Raw genomic sequence first — 19344 nt, forward strand, 5'->3', positions numbered from 1 at the left:
CTCTATACACAGTGTGCTGTTTTTGAGGATCTACGCCATGAATGCAAGTCAAAGAGCCTCTGCTGACAGAAGCCTGCTGCTGCACAAATGGGCTCAAAGATCCTCCTCAGGATGGAAGCGCTGAAGAACCCCTTTAAGGCTGTTTTTGAGGATTGTTTGTTTCTTTCGGCCATACTGATTTTGGCTTGAGCCCTTCATATTCCGGATGCCCTTCCTGGCGAATACTAATGATGCTTACTAGTGGAGATTCGAACCCCGGGCATTTGCTCCGAGGTCCGTAGCACTAACCACTACACCACGGTGGGTCTGCTGTTTTTGAGGATCTATGGCCAAGTGAAAGATCTTCTACATGAAAATCCCCAACTGACCTGAACCCAAGCCAACCGTGGGCTCGTCTCACATTTGCCATTTTTGGCTGTGCTACAAGCGAGTCCGGCAGGACGTGAACACCGAGTAGATTTTTGTGGATATTTGCTGTGGATTCCAAGTGGGAATGCTACCTTAACGAGCGCTGTTGTTGATTTGATCTGCTTTTGTGTTCCCCGTAGACGCATTGCTGAGGCCCGTCAGACGTCAGGATGCGTGGCGGCCACCCGCGAGGGAGTCAAATCAGTAAAAACGGCGGCAAAATACCCGTCAGTCTTCTGTACGAAAGTACGAAAGTATATTCTATTTTTCATCTGTTTTCCATGATTCCAAGAATGCTTCCAAGCTGACAGTGAAATATATTGCGGTAAAATAATACCCAGAGAAGATCCTGTCCAAGGCCAGAATGTCATTGGGGGGGGGGGCAGAAATATGTGACATAAAACGCCAACCCTCAGACGGAAATCATTTTGGCATAACATTTGGGACCTCTCGGCTGGTGCTGGGAGATGATAGGCTCATCCATGTTTGATGGCGGTGCATCTCGTAGGGGGGGGGGGGGGGGGGGCATGCGCTACGGGCTTTTTCCATCATGCATGTGCTGACTTTGACGTGCTAGACTTGGAGGTTTTTTCTGACTAAGTCAGTTTGAGTTTTTGGTGTAAAGCAGGAAAGCATAGCACCTCCTTAAAAGGAAGTGGAACCCTGTCGGCCAATCAGGCTGCAGTTAACTGGATATTGTGTAAAACAACAACGCTGACCCGTCATGGGTGCTAATTAGGGACGGCTAATACGTGAAGTGGACTGGACCAACGGCGAAATGCTAATTGGAAACCCAATATTAGTGTCAGAAAAGTCAATGAGCTTAATTGATTGAATGATTGACAGTTTCCGGATGAGCCACCTAAACGCTTATTGGCTCTTTGTTGGAGGATGCTAATTGCGCTGATGGATGTTGGTAATTATGCAGCTTTTAATGAAAATCCAATGCGTGAATCCATAGGTTGAATCAACTTCAGTATCCCCAAACAGGCCGCCGTACTTGTGCTGAATCAGCAACACTGATTTATGAGCCCCCCCACAAAGTCATGGAAACCCCACCTGCACGAACCCCAGAAGTCGGACTGACATGGAATCTGTCCACAGCTCAACAAACCACCAACTGTAACTTTCAGACATTTAGCCCTATCGTCCACCCCTTTAGGGGACTAACGGGCCCATGGGTGTCAAATTGGAGCAAGATGGCTTGAAAAACACAAAACATGGGGCGGGACTTAAGATTGTTAGACTTAAACTGCGAGGATACTGTACTGCATGCATGTGTACTGCATGCATGTGTACTGCATGCATGCTGGCATCCATTCCAGCATTTGGACCACAACCGACAGGTTCCAATAACAAAGTCATAAAAATAGCACATCCCAAACTCCTTCACGTGTTTCTTGGGAGTAAGTGACGGAAAATGGTGTGATTGGGCAGCCAAGGACAAGCTTCCCTACAATGCGAACAGGAGAGACAGGAAGTCGCTGAGGAAACAGCTGCAGGACAAATGCTGCTTTCCAAGGTGGTAGTCGAGGAACTTCCCACTCCAAAAAGGTCAAAGTGGCTCTGAGTTGTTGTCTTTTTCTTGCAATTGACGACTCTAATGATGCACTTATGTTGCCCCCTCTTTCTTACACCTTCCCTACTTAAGGAGGAAATCTCGATTGGTAAGTGGATGCTGTCGGGCAGATTGAGGGATGTTCATGTAGGTGGCCGCAGGCTGGGAGCAGGAAGCCCAGTCTTACTGTAGACTGATGGCTCTTTGTCCAATGTTCTCTGAGCCACAGCTGGGCTCCATCTCCTTTTGGCCTTCTTACGTAGAATTAGAGCCAGTAGATCTTTCCACTCAACCTCTATCTATGCTTTGTGTTCTTTCACGTAATTGTGTAATCGCGACTTTTCTCAGATATCAGTCGTTTTTGACACTGAAGTGCGTTGAGACATTCTTTTGTGTTTAACTGCATGCCTCAGATTTGCATGTTTCTGATCTTGTCAAAGTTTGCGCTCCAAAAGTAAAGAAGTCACTTTCTTCAGTTTTATGTGGGAGGAGTTAGATGACGCCACAGTGAATCAAGCAGCTAGCTAGGCTCTTTTACCAGCGCTCACTTGGTTTTAATCCCCAGCCTCCTTGTCTGCTGACAGATTTTGTCGTCAAAGCTTTTCGAGGGGACAACATCCCGTCGGGGCGGCAGTCCGCACGATTACGACTCGGGCAATGACACGTCGTCGCCACCATCCTGTAAAACTGCTGCCGATGGCAAGAGCACGGAGCATCAGCGTGCTGCCTCTGAGTTTGCTGTGAAGGACAACTCCTCAGACTCGGGGAACTCAGTGACCAGCTACACCTCGCTGTCCAAAACCTGCGGGGATGACGGCTCGAGGTAAGTGGCGTGGTGCACGAAGAATGCAGAGGCGAGTTTCTACCGTATGTTTATGGGGCAAAGGATCGAGCTTTGAGGGGCGCCACTCCAAAAGCAACATTTGTCTGCAAAGTTGGTAGCGGAGTAACAGCCATCTTCTCCAGTACTGTACAGAGATTGATCCCCTCTCAAAGAGCATTCATGGAGGCAGAAGGAAAACGTTCCGCCTAGAGAGTGTAGTTTCACGGTTTTGTGCCCATGATATGATTGTGGGGAGGGGGAGTCAACTGGGAGAGATATTCTCATTTGAATAATGTCAGTGTGACTGCAGCCATGTCATCCATCCATCCATCCATCTTCTAGGCCGCTTATCCCCAACTGGGTGGTGGTATGCTGGAGCCTATCCCAGCTGTCTTGGGGCGAGAGGCGGGGTCCACCCTGGACTGGTGGCCAGCCAATCCCAGGGCACATATAGACAAACAACCATTCCCAACCACACTCATATCTATGGACAATTTGGGGGGTGGGGGGTGGGGGGGGCAATGAAACCATGAAAACTCCACACAGATTTGCACCCAGGTCCTCCGGATCTCCTGACTGTGTGGCCAACATGCTAACCACTCATCTCACATCAGATGTCCAAAGATCTACATTGTTCTTGCTCAAAGAGCAAAATTTCTTGAAACAAGTCAAGGACACCCAAAGAATAATCTCACTGAAGATTCTGACTTTGTTCCATCAAATGTTTCCCTCACAGAGACCACGTCACGTTGGGATCTTTTCAGACGTCTGACTGCTCACAGAGGGTGAGTAAGTCCTCCGGGGGTCGTCTGAGAACTCAGTCACGTAGCCGTGGGAGGAGGAAGAAGAAGAGAAGGAGGAGAAGGAGCAGATCATCGGGCAGCTCCAGATATTCGAGACACCAACCCAGAAGCTTGTCGTCTGCCAGGTGTGAATTTTATAGAACGACACTTTGGAAGTCTTCCAGATCTGAAGGCTCAGTTCATTTGTTGTTTGGTCCTTGAAGATCCCACTCGTGCTCACCGAGCTATTCGCCAGCTCCGAGGCGGCGAGACACCATGAGCAGCACCAGGTCCAGAGGAAGCTACTCCAGATACAGCCACGACAGGTGAACTTGACAAAAGTCAAGGTTGATCCTCACCAGGAACTGCAGCATTTTTCACCTGTCTGCCTCACAGACTGCGATCGAGGCGGCGGACGTCCAGCTTCGGAGAAACGGACGTCGAGCACAAGGCCAGCAGGAAGAGACAGAGACGTAAATTCTACTCTCCGATGAGGAAGAGGAGGAGGGACTCGCCGAGTCATTTGGAGGCTCGTCGAATCACAAGGTAACATTTTCCATCATTCCCTAAGAGACAGTACTGCATGCTGACCAATAGTAATGGTTCTGTTGGCGTCTCCTCCTCCAGTGCCAGGAAGAGGCCCATCCCTTACTTCCGGCCCAGTCCCTCCTCCTGCAGCAGCATTTCATCCTGGAGCAGTCTCTTCTCGCACAGTCGCATCCGGAGCAGGAGTCGCAATCGCAGCTCCTCCACCTCCTGGTCCTCTTACAGGAGCTTCAGTCGCAGCTCATCCTCATCCATCTTTGGGGTCCGGGGACGCGGTCGCAGCAGACCCAGGCATTAGAGGTCTGAAAGACGAGCCCATGGAGGTGGAGGGCAGGGAATCCATGCTCCTCACACTTGGATGACAGGGTCCCAGCGAGGGTCTCATCTTGCTGTGCAAGCCTTTTCTTGCTGGCTGACTGACTGACTGTCACATGACCGTATTTGGTCATCTTGTTGTACCGCCACGCTTTCATTTCATTTACCCGGAACGCTCACGGAGGTCCCGTAGGACTTTTGTCTCCAGTCTTCAGGGACTGTTGGTGGATAAGATGATTTGTGGTGAGCCAAGATGGATTTGGTCAAAGCTTCCCAAAATGTTCAAGTCTTTAGGATTCCGGTTTTTACTCCAGTGGAAACCGCTCTATGTTGTTTATGTGGACAACCTGTGGACAACCTGTCTATTGTTCCATTGTTAACTTCAACAACGGCGTCAGCATAACTCCTGTCTAGTTACACATGCACACGCACTTCCTGTTTAATGCAAAGTAAGCACTAAGTCTAAAATATCACAGCTTTCCACCCGACTTATCTGAACGAGAGATCAATCCAACACATCAGACGTCTTTGAGTCTTCAGGACCCAGTCCACACGTCAGGGTTGCTGTATTCCAGCAAGACGTCTAGACATTCCCAGTGAAGCTTTGAGCTGAGGCAAGAGTTCAATTCCAAGGTTAGCAGGTGATGGAATCCTAACAGGTCAGAATTCCAGGGATTAGTGTTGAATTTCAGCAGGAACTCTATGGAAGCCAAGGTCATTCCTGCTGTATGGGAATGGAAGCAATGGTCATTCTCTAATATTCCCATGATTTTTCTAAGGGATGAGTGTTGTGCTGATGCAAGAGCCCCGTCCATTTTCCCAGCCAAGGATGTTGAGGCAAGAAGAAGATTCCTACCGCTTTTCAGCGGCTTCATTTTTTATGTTTTGTCTTTTCAAAGTGACAAGAAAAAAGAAAGAAATTTGTTTCTTGCTGAAAATGAAAGCAGAGTGTCTGCCAGCGCAAATGTCAGATGAATCCGTGCTCTCATCACGGCGCCAAATGTCAACTGCGCGTTGGCAACAGCGCATCAACCATGCCATTATTCCCACACGCCAGTCCGTGAGGCGGGTAAAATCTAATATTCACGTGCTTTATGAAAGTTATTTAGGAACTTATTTTTCCCATTTATTAGTGCTTTTTCTGTCATTTCTTGATTTTATCTGTGTGAAAAAAACCCAAAACAAACCTCCACATGCTTCGCCTTTTGTTATCAACACTACAACAACAAACTATGACAGCGAGAAAGTCACTGGTTTGACATTTGCTTTGTTGCCTTTCTTACTGGTAGCGATATGATTGCTTAGCCACCTAGCTTAGCTGGGAGCGATACGATTGCTTAGCCACCTAGCTTGGCTGGGAGAGATATGATTGCTTAGCCACCTAGCTTAGCATGTAGCAAAGCCAGACAGGAGGAAAGCCAAAGAAAGAGAGCATTAAGATAAGCTAATCTTTTAGCTTGTGATGTTATTAATTTTTGAACATTTTATTTGACTTTCCGTGCCAACTATCCTTTCCCCAACCAGATACTAAGCTAACTGAGCTAATGATCAATGCTAAACGGCGTCCATCTTTCCAGGATGTGTCCAAAATGTCAAACTATTCATCTTCGTTTGACTCTCTACGTATTTAAACTTTGTTTTTCCTTCTTTATCCAAGTGTTTGAATGTCTCGTCGATGAGGGAATGGCGTTTCATTGTGATGCTCATTTGGGATGGGTGCAGACTACAGGTTATTTGTTAGTCAGGCTTTCAGGCGGAGAAGTCTCGTGGTGTCCACAGCAGGTGGAAATATGGAAATATGGAAAGGTTGATGTTATGCAATGATGTGGATCCGTGGATGGTCCCTTCGTGTTTTTTTGTTTTTTGAAGGAACATTAGAGTCACACTTTTTTTCAACTTTTTTACATTTAATTGATTGATTAAATAATTATTTTTAGTCATATTTTGTATTTAGATTTGTATTCATTATTTATGTTATTATTTTACATTTATAGTCCACATTTTAGCTCCTTAAATAAGAATAATATTTAGTTTTCATACAGTAACTCTATGTAATATTTACTACTTATAATCTTCACAGTGACTTTGATGCTCCTCCGTGTCTTTGTGCTCAGCGTCTTCTCTTATTTTGGGTGTTACATCAGACGATGTGTATGAAACGTGAATAAAGAAGTTATTGAAAAACATTCTCCCCTTGGCTTGAATCAGTCGGTGACGTCATCCTGCAGGCCTGTGGTTTATTAAAGAGTCAGCGAGTCATCGGGTCAAAAAGGGGCTGGCCTCGTGCAGTTGTCCTCTGCCGCTGCAAAAGGTGTCCACGCGCAACCCGTCTACGGTCTCGCTTTTAAAGTTGTGTATGTTGTGTTTTTTTTGCAGCGTGCGACCTCCGGACTCATGAACACTCTCAACACATTTTGACTCATCTTGACCGACTCATCTTGGGAGGCACTATAAAATACTGCTCAGCCCTTTCCCCCCACGACTCTTTAGTTGAGCTACCCACTGGAAGTCGGCGGATGGTCCGTTGTGTCCACGGTGATGCAACACCTGACCCTCAAGTTTCCATCTACTTCCAGATAGTTTCACACGGACATGGCGGAAGGAGACTTTTACACCCTGGGCAGCCGCCAAAGGTTTCCCCGGGATCCGTTCGGAGAGTCCCCCTTCAGGGAGCAGCTGGCCTCCCGCTTCATGGAGGATGACTTCGGCATGCCGCCTTTCCCCGACGACCTCTCCATGGACTGGCCGGGCTGGGCGCGACCCGGCCGGCTGAGCACCCGCCTGGGCTCGGCGCCCTTCGGCGGCGCCTTACGCTCGAGCTTCCCCGGCCACCAGCAGCGGCAGTCTACGGCGGGGCCAGCGCTCTACGGCGGTCGCTACGGCGAGGCCTCCCCGCGGACCTCCCCGACCACCGGCCTCTACGGCCCCGGCGGGGAGCCGTGGAAGGTGTGCGTCAATGTGCACAGCTTCAAGGCGGACGAGCTCAATGTCAAAACCCGGGATGGTTTCGTGGAAGTCTCAGGTCAGTCGTTTTGTTGGTTGGTGTCCCGTTGGAAACAATGGAAGTAGGGATGGTCTGTTCCAGCATCAAACCGTGGCCTTCCTCGAGGCTGGAAAATGGAAAACATGTTACATTCCATTTTTCCCCCTCAAAGGCGAGGCTAATTTGACCTTTTCCTACTCCATGTAGGTACGCCATTACATTTGTGGTACCAATATTCATGTCACAAATTTGAACTTTCCATGCATTTTTATGCCCCAAAATGGGATAGGCTCCAGCATACCCCACCGCCCTAATGAGGATAAGCGTTATAGAAGATGTATTGGAGAACATTTATCAATTTTGGTGGAGTTTCTGGCTTGTCACTTTGGAACTCATTTGAATGATTTTCTAAGTCACCTGAAAAACTCAAAGATTTGATTTATGTCAAATCAATTGTCTTGGTTTGGAACATTGGCAACAAGGGCGGGAACATTTCTGAGGTCTTTCTTTTTAATCAATTTCCCATATTCCAGACTTTGTCGCAACTTCCCAGACGTTTTCATGCCAAAAGTGGATTCAAAGACTTGGACTTGCACCCAAAAAAATCAGCAATTTGGATCCATTTTTTGTTTTACAACATTTGTCATTTGCAGTCCCATCATTCATGGCACTTTAGAACAAACATTGCTGGAATGCCAAGTCAAATTCAGAACTTTTCCCAAACTTGGGAGTCATTTTTGTGCAACAGTATTGCGATAGTAGTATTAGTAGTAGTAGTAGTAGTAGTAGTAGTAGTAGTAGTAGTAGTAGTAGGTACCGAGTCAGGCAGTGGGCGTATACTGCAGCAACTGGTAGTTCTGCCTAGTAACCGATTGGCCCAGCATCTCTGATGTCCGTTTATGTGGAAAGATCTGGACAGGTTCGGAGGACAGGGGCTTTGGGGGGCACTCAAGCCGGGGCACCTGTTCCAAATTCCTGGAGCGTCGTTCCCTCAGTCGCTGGCGGGCTAGCTCGATTTAGCACACACACACTTGTGTCCAAATATGTGTGGTATGCCAGTTGGACACGAGATGCCGTGCTGGGCCAACCCCCCCTTTCTAAAAGTGGGATCACAAGCATGCAGGAGGTCAAAGGTGAGACAGCAAGCAGGAAATGTCAGATCAGGTTTTAGCAGCGTGACTCAGGTCTGGTCTGGTCTTGGTTTTTGGATTCAACGTGCCTCCAATAAGTTCCCCCGGCCTCATCATGCTCTGAGACGTTTCCAGTCCCAAGGTGACGTACTGGTCCACACTTGTGGCCCAATCTCCAGTGTAGGTCTTATACCTAATTCTGGATCTCGTGTCCTCAGTGTGAGTCATAGGTCATTGGTCTTGGTTTCAAACTTCGGCCACTGTCTCAAACCTAGATCTTCTACATAGAAAGTCTTTGTATTGGATCTCAGTCCCAAGTCTAGCTGTTGGTCTTGGTACCAAATCAAAGTCTGAAACAGACTTCTGAACACTTACACTTGAGGATTGCAGTCTAGAACGCGTGAGCTCTCATGTCCAAGTCTATGTTTGAAGTCCGGGTCACTGGTATTGGTCTGAAATGGACATGAAGTCTCAAATGAGTCTGAGGTATCAAGTCTAGGTCTGTAATCCAAGTCTGACATCTCATTTCAAGTTGAGGTGTCGGTCTCATGTCCAGTGCACCTGGTCTGGGTGCCCACTGTATGGGAGTTTCAAGTCCTAGTCTTGCATATTCAGGTCTAGGGTTCATGTAAAAGTATTGCATACTGGATAGGTTTGGAGTCTAAAGTCTCATGTCTCCCAAATCTCAGTCTTAAGTTTTTTGGCATCTGAGGTGGACATCTGTAAAAGTGTGAAAGGTTTGGAGTAGGCCTGCACGATATATCGAAAAAATATCGTCATCGCGATATCTGCATGTGCGATATCCATATCGAAAAGATGCGCGATAAATTCTATTTAATGAATGCATAAGCAACGCATTTCTTCCATGCACACTTTGGCCAATCCGGTGCTACTTTACACGGGCGCAACCTTAAGATGCCGCTTTGCTATTGGCCAGAGCGAGCCATTCTCTCGTTCTCGGCGGAGGACCTGAAGGTTTAACGAAGATATGGATGGAGACCAAAGCAGAGAGCAGCTTGTTCCTAAAAGACACTGCACCGCCGTAATTTGGGACTACTTTGGTTTTACAACACAGGACGAATCACAGACAAGTTATTTGCAAGTCATGCTGTAAAACAGTGGCTCCGTCGAGGGGAAACACGACACATCTCCACAGCCACCTTCAACACAACAACAAGGACCTTTACGATGTGTATTTGTAATCTAAAACTGCAGGTAAACCAAAGACAAATTGTCAAACGAGCATGAATGAAAGTTTTGCTTCTGTCACTTCTTATGAGAAAACTTTGAAGGGACACAAAGTTTTAACTGCAGCCATTACCCGACATGTAGCCAAATTTAAACGCTCCGTTCATGTTGTGTGTAAAGAGGGCTTTTTGGAACTGGTAAAGGAGTTTACCGAAGATATCAGGTGCCATCACGAACATAGTTCTCCCAAGTCGCTGTTGCTGAGATGTAAAATGTAAAACACTTGTGTGAAGTCCTTAAAGGCAGAACCCGGTGAAGTGGATTTTTATGCTAGCACCACCGACATGTAGTCCAGTCCAACCAGTGAGTCCTATATGAGCTTTACTGGTAAATGGCAACTTATGACGGTGTAATATAATGCAGTATAATGCTATAGCTATCAATGTAAGAACGTCATGGAGGTTGCTAGATATCATTACTTAAATTAAACTCTTATAAGCTATTTTTATTATCATATATGTCCAAACAAATGCACCTATGGTTGTACCAGGTATTAAAATTCATCAATAAACTGAAGAAACAAGGCTGGTCAAATAATTGATCCATGATTGTGTACAATTTGGTAAATGGGAAGTTAAAAAATGTTTATATTATAGGAACAAAACAGCAAAGCTCCTGCTTCAAAATGCTTGCAGACTGCACTTTAAGTTTAAAGATTGTATTTTTCCAGGTACCCTGTGATTGGCTGGCGACCAGTCCAGGGTGTACCCCGCCTCTTGCTCGAAGACAGCTGGGATAGGCTCCAGCACCCCCCGCGACCCTCGTGAGGAAAAGCGGTGGAAAATGAATGAATGAATGAATTAAAATGACTGTAGATGTTAAGGTTTTGTCAAAGCTTTTGCATCAAATTGTTACCAGTTTGCATGAAAAATACACATGAACATGTTCATGTGTTTTAATGCAAGTAAATGCAGTGTTTGAAATGCTTGAGTCATTTTTAGTTTGGCTGCAAAATAATGGAATAAGCAACTTTGGGCAAGACTTTAGGTTGACATAGGGGCCATCCATAATTTTCAACATTTTCACAAGAGTACAAAGAGTACTCTTTTGAGCAACCCCCCCCCCCAAAAAAAGAGTACAATCCCAAATGAAAAATGTTGATAGGTCCATGACCAACTGACCCAATACAGCCAGGAAATTCGAATGTCCAATAGTGTTCTCTGACTGTATTTTGGGACTCTGGTCAATCAGTCACTGCCCATCAACATTGTATTGAACACGAACAAGATAAAAAATTATATCAAATGCCTTTTTTGTATTTTTCTTTCAAGAAAATACAAATGTATTACAAATTTGGTCTTTTTGTATTGTTCTATCAAATGATACATGTAGAAAAGTCCTGATGCAACAACTGTTTTCCACAGGATTTTTTAAACAAGGGAATACTTCTTGTATACACACATGATTACTCAAGGAGCAGAAGAGTTGCCCCTGGTTTCCAAAAGCCTGAGGAGATAAAATCTTCTTTGAAATGATGGACACAACCCTTGAACTCAACTCTATGTGAAGTACTCAATAAAGATGCCACAACTGTTTTGAAAAGGCTTAACAATCACACCTATAGTCTAGTCAGTGTATCACAGGAAGTGAAAATCACATTGATTGTGTGCACTGTCTGATGCACTGTCCACAAAGTAAAATTCACCACCACAGAGTAATTCAGAAAATGGCAATCACAGCCAGGTCCATGCCCAAATATAGAAAATAAACACAGAGCTGGCGAATAGATTCAGGATGGTCGGTTTAGTTTTGATCTTCTCCATTTTCGCAACGGCACTTCGGAACAAATCCGCCCTGCTCGAGTCCTTCGATTTGGAACCTTTCCAAGCGGCCTGGCCAGCCGCTACAGCGTCCTTCCGCTTTCTTTCCGAACGCACAAAGCAGTAAACATTGATGTATTGTTCGTATGCATTGCTCGGTGAGCGATGAATGGCAGTAATTCTCTTTTTGATGAACGAAAATAGGTAATCGAAATCACCGGGGTCGGCCATTGTCTGATTGTTGTGTTGGAATGCGAAGCACGCAGAGCCACGTGAAGTATCGCGTGGACTGGTACGCTCTCGCGCTAGCATACGACGACAGGGGACCAGTCTACTCGCACTAAAATTTGACTGCGTCCCGCGGTTCGAACATACAGACATTGACATTTTCTGGTTTTCAAAAAAGCGTACGTTGATGTCTTAACCCCCTCCCCCCCTCGTACGGTTTGTACGCTCGTGAAAATGTTGAAAATTATGGATGGCCCCATAAATGTAAACATTTGTTCTTTTACACTTGAAAGTAATTGACTTGTGAGCTTATTTGATTATTTTCTGTTTTTTAAATAGATTTTAAAAATATGGTTCATGCAGATTATATTTTTAGGGGGAAGAAAAAAATATCGCAATAATATTGTTATTGCAAAATTAGACACCCATATCTCATATCACACTAATTACCAATATCGTGCAGCCCTGGTTTGGAGGTCTAAAGTCTTGGTGATAAGTCCGGGTGATGGTTTCCAAGTCAAAGGCGGTCTTACTTCAGACAGGAAGAATGTCTGCTGGACAGCTTTGTCCATTGCTCGCTCCCAGAACTTGCTACGTAGAACCTTTGGAATCTCTGCTGGCTCTCGTCTGTCCATCTTGTGAGGAGCCGTGTCATGCTCCTCATCATCGTCATCCTCGTGGTCAGCTGCACTGCGGTTTAAGGAACACTCCAGAGTTTTATGTGCTCTTGACGGACGGCCGTCCATGCTGACTTTTAGCAGCTGCGAGGAAGGATCAGAAATCAGAAATGGCAAATGGCAAGGTGGGGTCAGCCAGTCAAGCTTTTCTGGCCTTTTTTTATTTATTTTTTTTATTTTGCCAGTTCTCCCAACGGTCTGTTTGGCTGAGCTAATGCTCCTCAACGTACCTGAGACTATCTTCCACAGTTGAACGTCTCTGAGGTTTCTGGGGGTAAAAAGCCTTAAAACCTTTTCCATGATTTAAAACCATTTAAAAACATATATACACAAGTGTCTGGGTTTTCCTCCAACAAGTCAGTTTGAAGGACTTAAAACCCAAATACGCTTGAAATGATAGCAACTGGTAACTGCCATACTCTAACATGCTTGCAACGTAAAATCTAAATCTAAAATGCCACTCGTTCTTTGGGGTTTTTTTTTCAACATTTATGTCAAAAACGTTTCAAGGACCTATGACTGTGTACTGGTAAACACGCTATAGCATAATTGGCAACCCCCCCCCCCCCCAAAAAAAAAAAATCATTTTAAATCACAGCCTAAACTTTACGCTTCAAAATGATAGCAACTAGTAACTGCCATGTGCTAACATGCTAGCAGCGTTTTAATATTGTACAAGGGGTTGCGCCCCAAGGCTTGTTGTTTCTCCAAGAAAATTCTAGAGGAAAAACCCTTTTCTGTTTCAGAGACTCTGGCTGACTTTTTTTTTCTTAGCAACATTGGACCTAAAAAGCCAAAATGTTCAGGGAAAATAGCATCCAAAGTGACACAAAGCGAAGGGTAGGTTTAAGGTAAGGGTTGGGGTAGGTTTAGTGTAAGGGTTCGGGTTTTTGTGTGGTGTGAGCTGACGCCATGTCGTCTTGTCTTGTCTTGTCGCCAAGCAGGAAAGCATGAAGAGAAGCAAGAGGAAGGAGGGATCGTCACCAAGAACTTCACCAAGAAGATCCAGTGAGTGTCCAAAGTCTGGTATTGTTTTGTCTGCAGTTTTTGCATCCGCCGTTGCTTGGTTGGGGCGTCAGTTTTGGTGGCTATAAATAGACCAGGCTGCATTCCAACTTTGGCCCAACTGGGAGCAGACTTCACACTGGAGTGGGATGTCTGTGGAGGGTCTCCTCTAATTAGGAATTAGGACTCTGGGCCGGCAGAGCGAGATGTTTACGTTGACGTGGCTCTGATTTCCTTATTTGGCAAAGACCAGCGTCTGCACGGCTCCTCGGAATGAACTTTGGCACCCTTAGCCGAGCTTCTTTATTCCTTGCTGCCTTTGAAGACCATAGTAGAAGATCTCAGGTCCAATGGTGTCCTAGCACCTTCTACAGTCACTTTTTCCTCCAGTAGGAAGTCATCTGCTCCACGCCAGGGGTGCCCAAACAGATGAAACTTTACCACTTTGATATTTTATCAAGCCACACACAGAGAGATGCTAGCAAGCTATGTTGGTTTCATCTCAGTTTGTCATCAGTGACACAGCAAATGATTCATATCATCTTCGCTCTTCTCCCAGTTTAGGATTTCATTTTCCAAATATTTCAACATTAGTCCTAATCTTAGTAAAAACAATTTATAGGTTTTCATAATATTTAGGCTTCATTTACAGCGTTTGACTTGTAACATTTTTAGAGGCCTCTAGACATGAAATAGCACCCCTATAGTCACGTTACACTCCAATGACCCAATATCGTAGACAGAATAAGACATACGAAACATGTTTACCACCTTCTGAATACAGTTTGTAACATTATTAGAGCCCTCTAGACATTAAATAGCACCCCTATAGTGTATAATCTAAATATGGAAGACATAATGGGAGAAAATAAGACATAATAGACTCACAGATGTTAGCATGTGACTCCTTCTTGTTGCTTGAAAATGCTTCATTTGGGCATGTGAAACGTAGTAGATGTAGAATGTGTAACATTTTGTCAACTGTACGTATTTCTGAACTATTAATCGTCCATAATTTCACTAAGATGGATAGCTGATATATGCTTTATATTATTTATATCATGCTTTATACTATATATTGTTATTCCTTGTGGCGTTTAGCTATTATTATATCTTAATCTTCCCATTTCTGCGCGCGTAATGCAGCCAAAACCGCAAGAAGGACCCCCACACATGTTACATCGCCGGAATCATGAGCTCGGGACTACAGCGGTGTTTATTTTTTGGAATGTTGTAACCATGGCGACGCTATTAACCAAAACGTTCAAAAATGGGCCACTAGATTAGGTACACCTGTGCTATTTTTAGAACAGCCACATTCCAGAGAAAACAAGAATTTACAGACTTTTCACAGCCTTGTAGCTCAGCCATACGGCCATGTAGAAACATGATTAATGGCTCATTTTTTAGATAAACTTCTCAGCTCTCTCTGTGGCTAATTAGTTTTTTCGTCGGATGTTTAGTTTTTGCTCTATCTTCATCAGAAGGAGGTGTGCGCAGGGCTCTGGTCTCCCACTCTGACTCTCACTCTAGCAGGGGAGGCGAAAAGGCAAACAACTCCTCTTCCTGGCCACACCGTTTTAGCTAGCTTGATTTATGTTGATGAAATTTCCTAAAATGTCACTCTTATGTCTGAGAGATGTACGGTTTTCCTTCTGTGGCGCCTAGAAGCGACTAAAGTCTAGAATTTCTCCCATAGTCTCCCATGTTAAAGACGCCGTCTTTTTTTTCTCCAACTCTTCAATTTTCTATGTTTTCGACTTGTCCTCTTGCGGTCGTTTCTCAACCGATATGCAAAACGAGCAGATCTATGCGAAGCCCCGACCCTCGGGCCACTCACTGTCGTCTCGTGGTGTCGATATCTCAAATCGTTTGGCCGTAAGAAGCTTCTGCTCGACATGAGCGATTCAGCCTTTTCAGCCATTTGTGCCGATTCACTTTCATGGCGGCCATCTCCTCCTCCTCACAGCCCCTCCCTTCAAAAACGTGTGCGATTACAATGATTCCCTTCCCAGCTGATACCATACAGCTCATGTATTTGGTAGATTTCAAAAGTTTTATTTAAGTAATGAAGCACAGTGACTCCAGGCACCTGAAAGACCGGAGTATCAAAATATCAACATTTTTATAGAATCCATGATACAGCATTAAGCTGTGTTATCATCATGTCAGGAATCGATAGTTCAGTATCGACCCGCACATCACTACCTCTCTGCTCTTTAGTACTCCATGACAAGGCAAGTGCTGCTTTCAATTGGAAAACAACACATGACATGTACAGACACCACAGCAGTGCCTGTCAACTTTCATGACTTGATGCTATGTTGCTAGGTGCTAGCGTGTTAATTGCTAGCATGTTAGCATTTAAGCTAATTTACTCATGTCTAAAGGCAAATACACACACGGTATGATGTGGGGACACTATTGGACTGCCTCAAACCTTTCGGGAGTTGAGGCTGTCTTGCTAGGTGCTAGCATGGTCGCCGTTAGCATCTTAGAATTTAACTAATTTACTCATGTCTAAAGGCAAATACACACATGGCATGATGCAGGGAGGTTATAGGACAACCTTGGCAGTTTCTAAACTTGAGGCACTCTTGCTAGGTGCTGGCATGATAGCCGTTAGTATGTTAGCATTTAAGCTAATTTACTCATGCCTAAAGGATAATACACATGGCATGATGTAGGGAGGTTACCCGACAACCTTGGCACTTTCTAAACTTGAGGCTTTCTTGTCAGGTGCTAACATGACGACCGTTAACATATTAGCATTTTAGTTAATTTACTCATTTATAAAGCCAAATTCACACATGGCATGATGTAGGGAAATTATAGGACAACCTTGGCAGTTTCAAAACTTTCTAAACTCTTGCTAGGTGCTAGCATGGTAGCCGTTAGCATGTTAGCATTTAAGCTAATTTACTCATGTGTAAAGGCAAATACACACATGGCATGATGCAGGGAGGGGGGTTATAGGCCAACCTTGGCAGTTTCTAAACTTGAGGCCCTCTTGCTATGTGCTAGCATGGTATCCATTAGCATGTTAGCATTTAAGATAATTTAATCATGTCTAAAGGCAAATACACACATGACATGATGTCGGGACACTATGGGACTTAACACTTTATGGACTTGGTGCTTTCTTGCTAGATGCTACCATGCTAACTCTTAGTATGTTAGCATTTTAGCTATTTTACTCATTTATAAAGCCAAATACACACATGGCATGATATCGGGACACTATGGGACCACCTGAACACTTTTGGACCTGGTACCTACTTGCTAGATGCTACCAAGCTAGCTTTCAGAATGTTAGCATTTTAGCTAATTTGCCGCTCTCTAAAGGCAAATACACACATGGCATGATGTGGGGACGCTATGGGACTGCCTGTTCACTTTTGAGACTCTGTGTTTTCTTTTTAGCTGCTACCATGCTAACTGTTAACATGTTGGTATTTTAGCATGTCAGCTTTGTTGCTAAATTCCTTGTCTAATGTACGCTCGGCATAGCTCGGCGGCGCGGCACAGCAGACACCGGGCCCGAGGTTCACAGCACAGGTGGCAAGCCCATCAAATTTTCCGCTGGAATTTTCTAGTTTCTTTTATCATTTCACTTTGGCTCTGATCATCTTTTCCAAAGATTTGATGTTTATTTATTTCACCACTAAAACAATGAGCAGCGGTCCACAAATGTCCTGTGCCGCATTTTAAGCGCCCCCTCACTGCTGTGCCATAGTTTGGTTCCTACATAGCCAGCTCATCTTTTTCTTGGCTTTTGTCCCGCCTTCAGGATCCCGATGGATGTGGATCCTCTCACGGTCTTCGCCTCGCTGTCCCCCGAAGGCGTCCTCATCATCGAGGCCCGCCCGACGCCCCCGTATTACCTCTTCAGCAAGGAAGGGCCCCAAGGCTCAGGGCACGATGCTAGCGCCCCCCAGGCCCTGGCAGTCTAAAGCCACCCTGCCCCCTCACGTAGAAGAAGCTACCCTGAGGACTCTGTTGGTCTTGGATGATGTGACTAAGGTAGATAGCGGAGGGTCATACCACCACAGATGTGTCTTTCTATGCTAGAGCAGAACCCTGGTGATTTTGATGGCTGGTAATCCAAGATGGCTGACATTATTATGGGGGTATACCCTCTCCCCTGTCTTCCAGCTGTCGTACGTTGAGCTCCACAGTCAAATGAGTACCCCATGCTTGTAGCTTCTCCAAAATACACACTTTTACCCCCGCCATGTTGACACACACAAGAACCTTTGTTTCCCAACCAGTTCCGATTTCACCCTCTTTAACAAACCAACAGGATTAACGTCAACATCATCTTTCTGTGTCACTATTATTTCTAGCCATGTTTTCTTGACTGGTCTAAGGAGGATGATTACTGGGGGAGGGGCTCTCCTTTGACACCCATCAGCTTCAAAAAGTCCTCAAACTTTCTAGAATTTGTCTGTCGGAACAAGAATCCCATGGTTCCTTTTGGAAGTGATCCAAGGATGGTGTCATCAGTCATTCCACCGACTATTTGATATCCTGGGTTGCTGTCTCAACCCTACTGGTAGTTTTGGTGGGACTGGCCCAGGATGGATGGATCTAAGAATGGATGGATGGATGGATCTAAGGATAGACGGATGGATGGAACTAAGGATATATGGATATATGGATGGATGAATGTAAGGATAGGCGGATGGATATATGGATTGATCTAAGGATAGATAGATGGATGGATTTAAGGATAGATTAATTGATGGCTAGAAGGGTATATGGATGGATCTGAGGATAGATGGATGGATGTATTGTTTAGAATATGTTGTAGAAACATCATGCCATGCCTTCCTGGGTGTTTCATTTCCTGTGACAGGAGCGACAAAGTGTTGGCTGAATTGCGTGTGTGTGTGTGTGCACGTGTGAGTGTTCTGTAAATATCTTTTCAATACGAGTCTTTGACTTTATGTGACGTGCTTTGCTTTCTTGTTTTTTATCCTTGAGCTTCCTCATCAGAGGACAATGTTTGTCAATAAATGAATCAACACACTTGTGTCTTCAGTGTTTGAAATGGGGAGGGAGGGTCGTCACTGGCTGCTTTACATGTCAATCATACCATGACATCATGTTTCCAACAATAACTGCAAAAATACCTGTCAAAGATCTTCTATCCCACCCTAAAAAAAAGAAAAACACCCACACTCACCCCTGCTTTTCCTGGTCTCTCATCACTCCAACCCAGAAATAACAGCCTATTATTGAATTATGATGGTTATATTATGTATGATATTCTTATGTAATTCTCATTATTATGTATCCTGCTATTCACAACTTTGTAGGCTAATATGGCGTGCCGTCACATTACAGGGCTGTCGTGTCTTACCTAGCGGCCCCCCTGCCGTCACAACCTGCTGCATCATCTGAATCTTCTGAAATATCTGTACGGTGATCCACGAGGCTCCTGGCTTCTTGTTCTTCTCTTTGCTCCTGATTTGTGCGTGTTGGCTAACGGTCTCGTTGGTTAATTGTCGCAGCGTCATGATGGAATTGTGTCATGGTTTATTCACGCCTTAATCAGACCAAACCATTTGTGCTGTAGGGGTATTAGGGGGGTTCTTGACTCTACTTCTGAACACAATAAAGGCAAGAGAACCAGAAATGTAAACATGGAACATTTTCTCCCCCAAATCAACATATTTTGAAATGAAAGAACAATTAATGACATTTTCATGAGGGACCAGTTCTGGGCCCCCCCTCATGGCAAACATACCCATTTGTCCCCCCCCCCCCCCGTCAACGGCACTCCGCTGCAATAACATACCTGGTCAAAGATCCTCTATATCAGGGGTGCTCATTAAGTCGATTGCGATCTACCGGTCGATCGCGGAGGTGGTACTGG

General features: G+C 45.0%; 2 protein-coding genes across 3 annotated transcripts in view; both read left to right on the forward strand.

The window, feature by feature from the left end:
• Positions 1–6610, forward strand: part of srrm4 (serine/arginine repetitive matrix 4) — a 32224-nt gene extending 25614 nt beyond the window's left edge. For both annotated transcript variants that reach the window (XM_058069635.1, XM_058069636.1), the window contains exons 8-13: positions 549–654; positions 2551–2789; positions 3526–3717; positions 3796–3897; positions 3968–4117; positions 4199–6610. In XM_058069635.1, coding sequence (XP_057925618.1) covers positions 549–654; positions 2551–2789; positions 3526–3717; positions 3796–3897; positions 3968–4117; positions 4199–4415 — 1006 coding nt within the window. In that variant the 3' untranslated portion in view covers positions 4416–6610. The remainder of the gene's footprint in view (positions 1–548; positions 655–2550; positions 2790–3525; positions 3718–3795; positions 3898–3967; positions 4118–4198) is intronic.
• Positions 6611–6703: 93 nt separating this feature from the next.
• On the forward strand, positions 6704–18494 carry hspb8 (heat shock protein b8). Its single transcript, XM_058069694.1, has 3 exons — positions 6704–7454; positions 13403–13466; positions 17254–18494. The coding sequence occupies exons 1-3, from the start codon at positions 7025–7027 to the stop codon at positions 17414–17416; spliced, it is 657 nt and encodes a 218-aa protein (XP_057925677.1). The 5' UTR covers positions 6704–7024; the 3' UTR covers positions 17417–18494.
• Positions 18495–19344: the final 850 nt, after the last annotated feature.

The sequence above is a fragment of the Doryrhamphus excisus genome, chromosome 4, assembly GCF_030265055.1.
Source record: "Doryrhamphus excisus isolate RoL2022-K1 chromosome 4, RoL_Dexc_1.0, whole genome shotgun sequence".
In the NCBI taxonomy this organism is placed as follows: Eukaryota; Metazoa; Chordata; class Actinopteri; order Syngnathiformes; family Syngnathidae; genus Doryrhamphus; species Doryrhamphus excisus.

What these genes read in the sequence shown, in the direction of transcription:
- hspb8 (XM_058069694.1), top strand. Translation starts at nt 7,025, where the DNA reads ATGGCGGAAGGAGACTTTTACACCCTGGGCAGCCGCCAAAGGTTTCCC. An exon ending in TGGTTTCGTGGAAGTCTCAG is followed by an intron (nt 7,455 to 13,402) that starts GTCAGTCGTTTT and finishes GTCGCCAAGCAG; the next exon opens with GAAAGCATGAAGAGAAGCAA. An exon ending in AACTTCACCAAGAAGATCCA is followed by an intron (nt 13,467 to 17,253) that starts GTGAGTGTCCAA and finishes TCCCGCCTTCAG; the next exon opens with GATCCCGATGGATGTGGATC.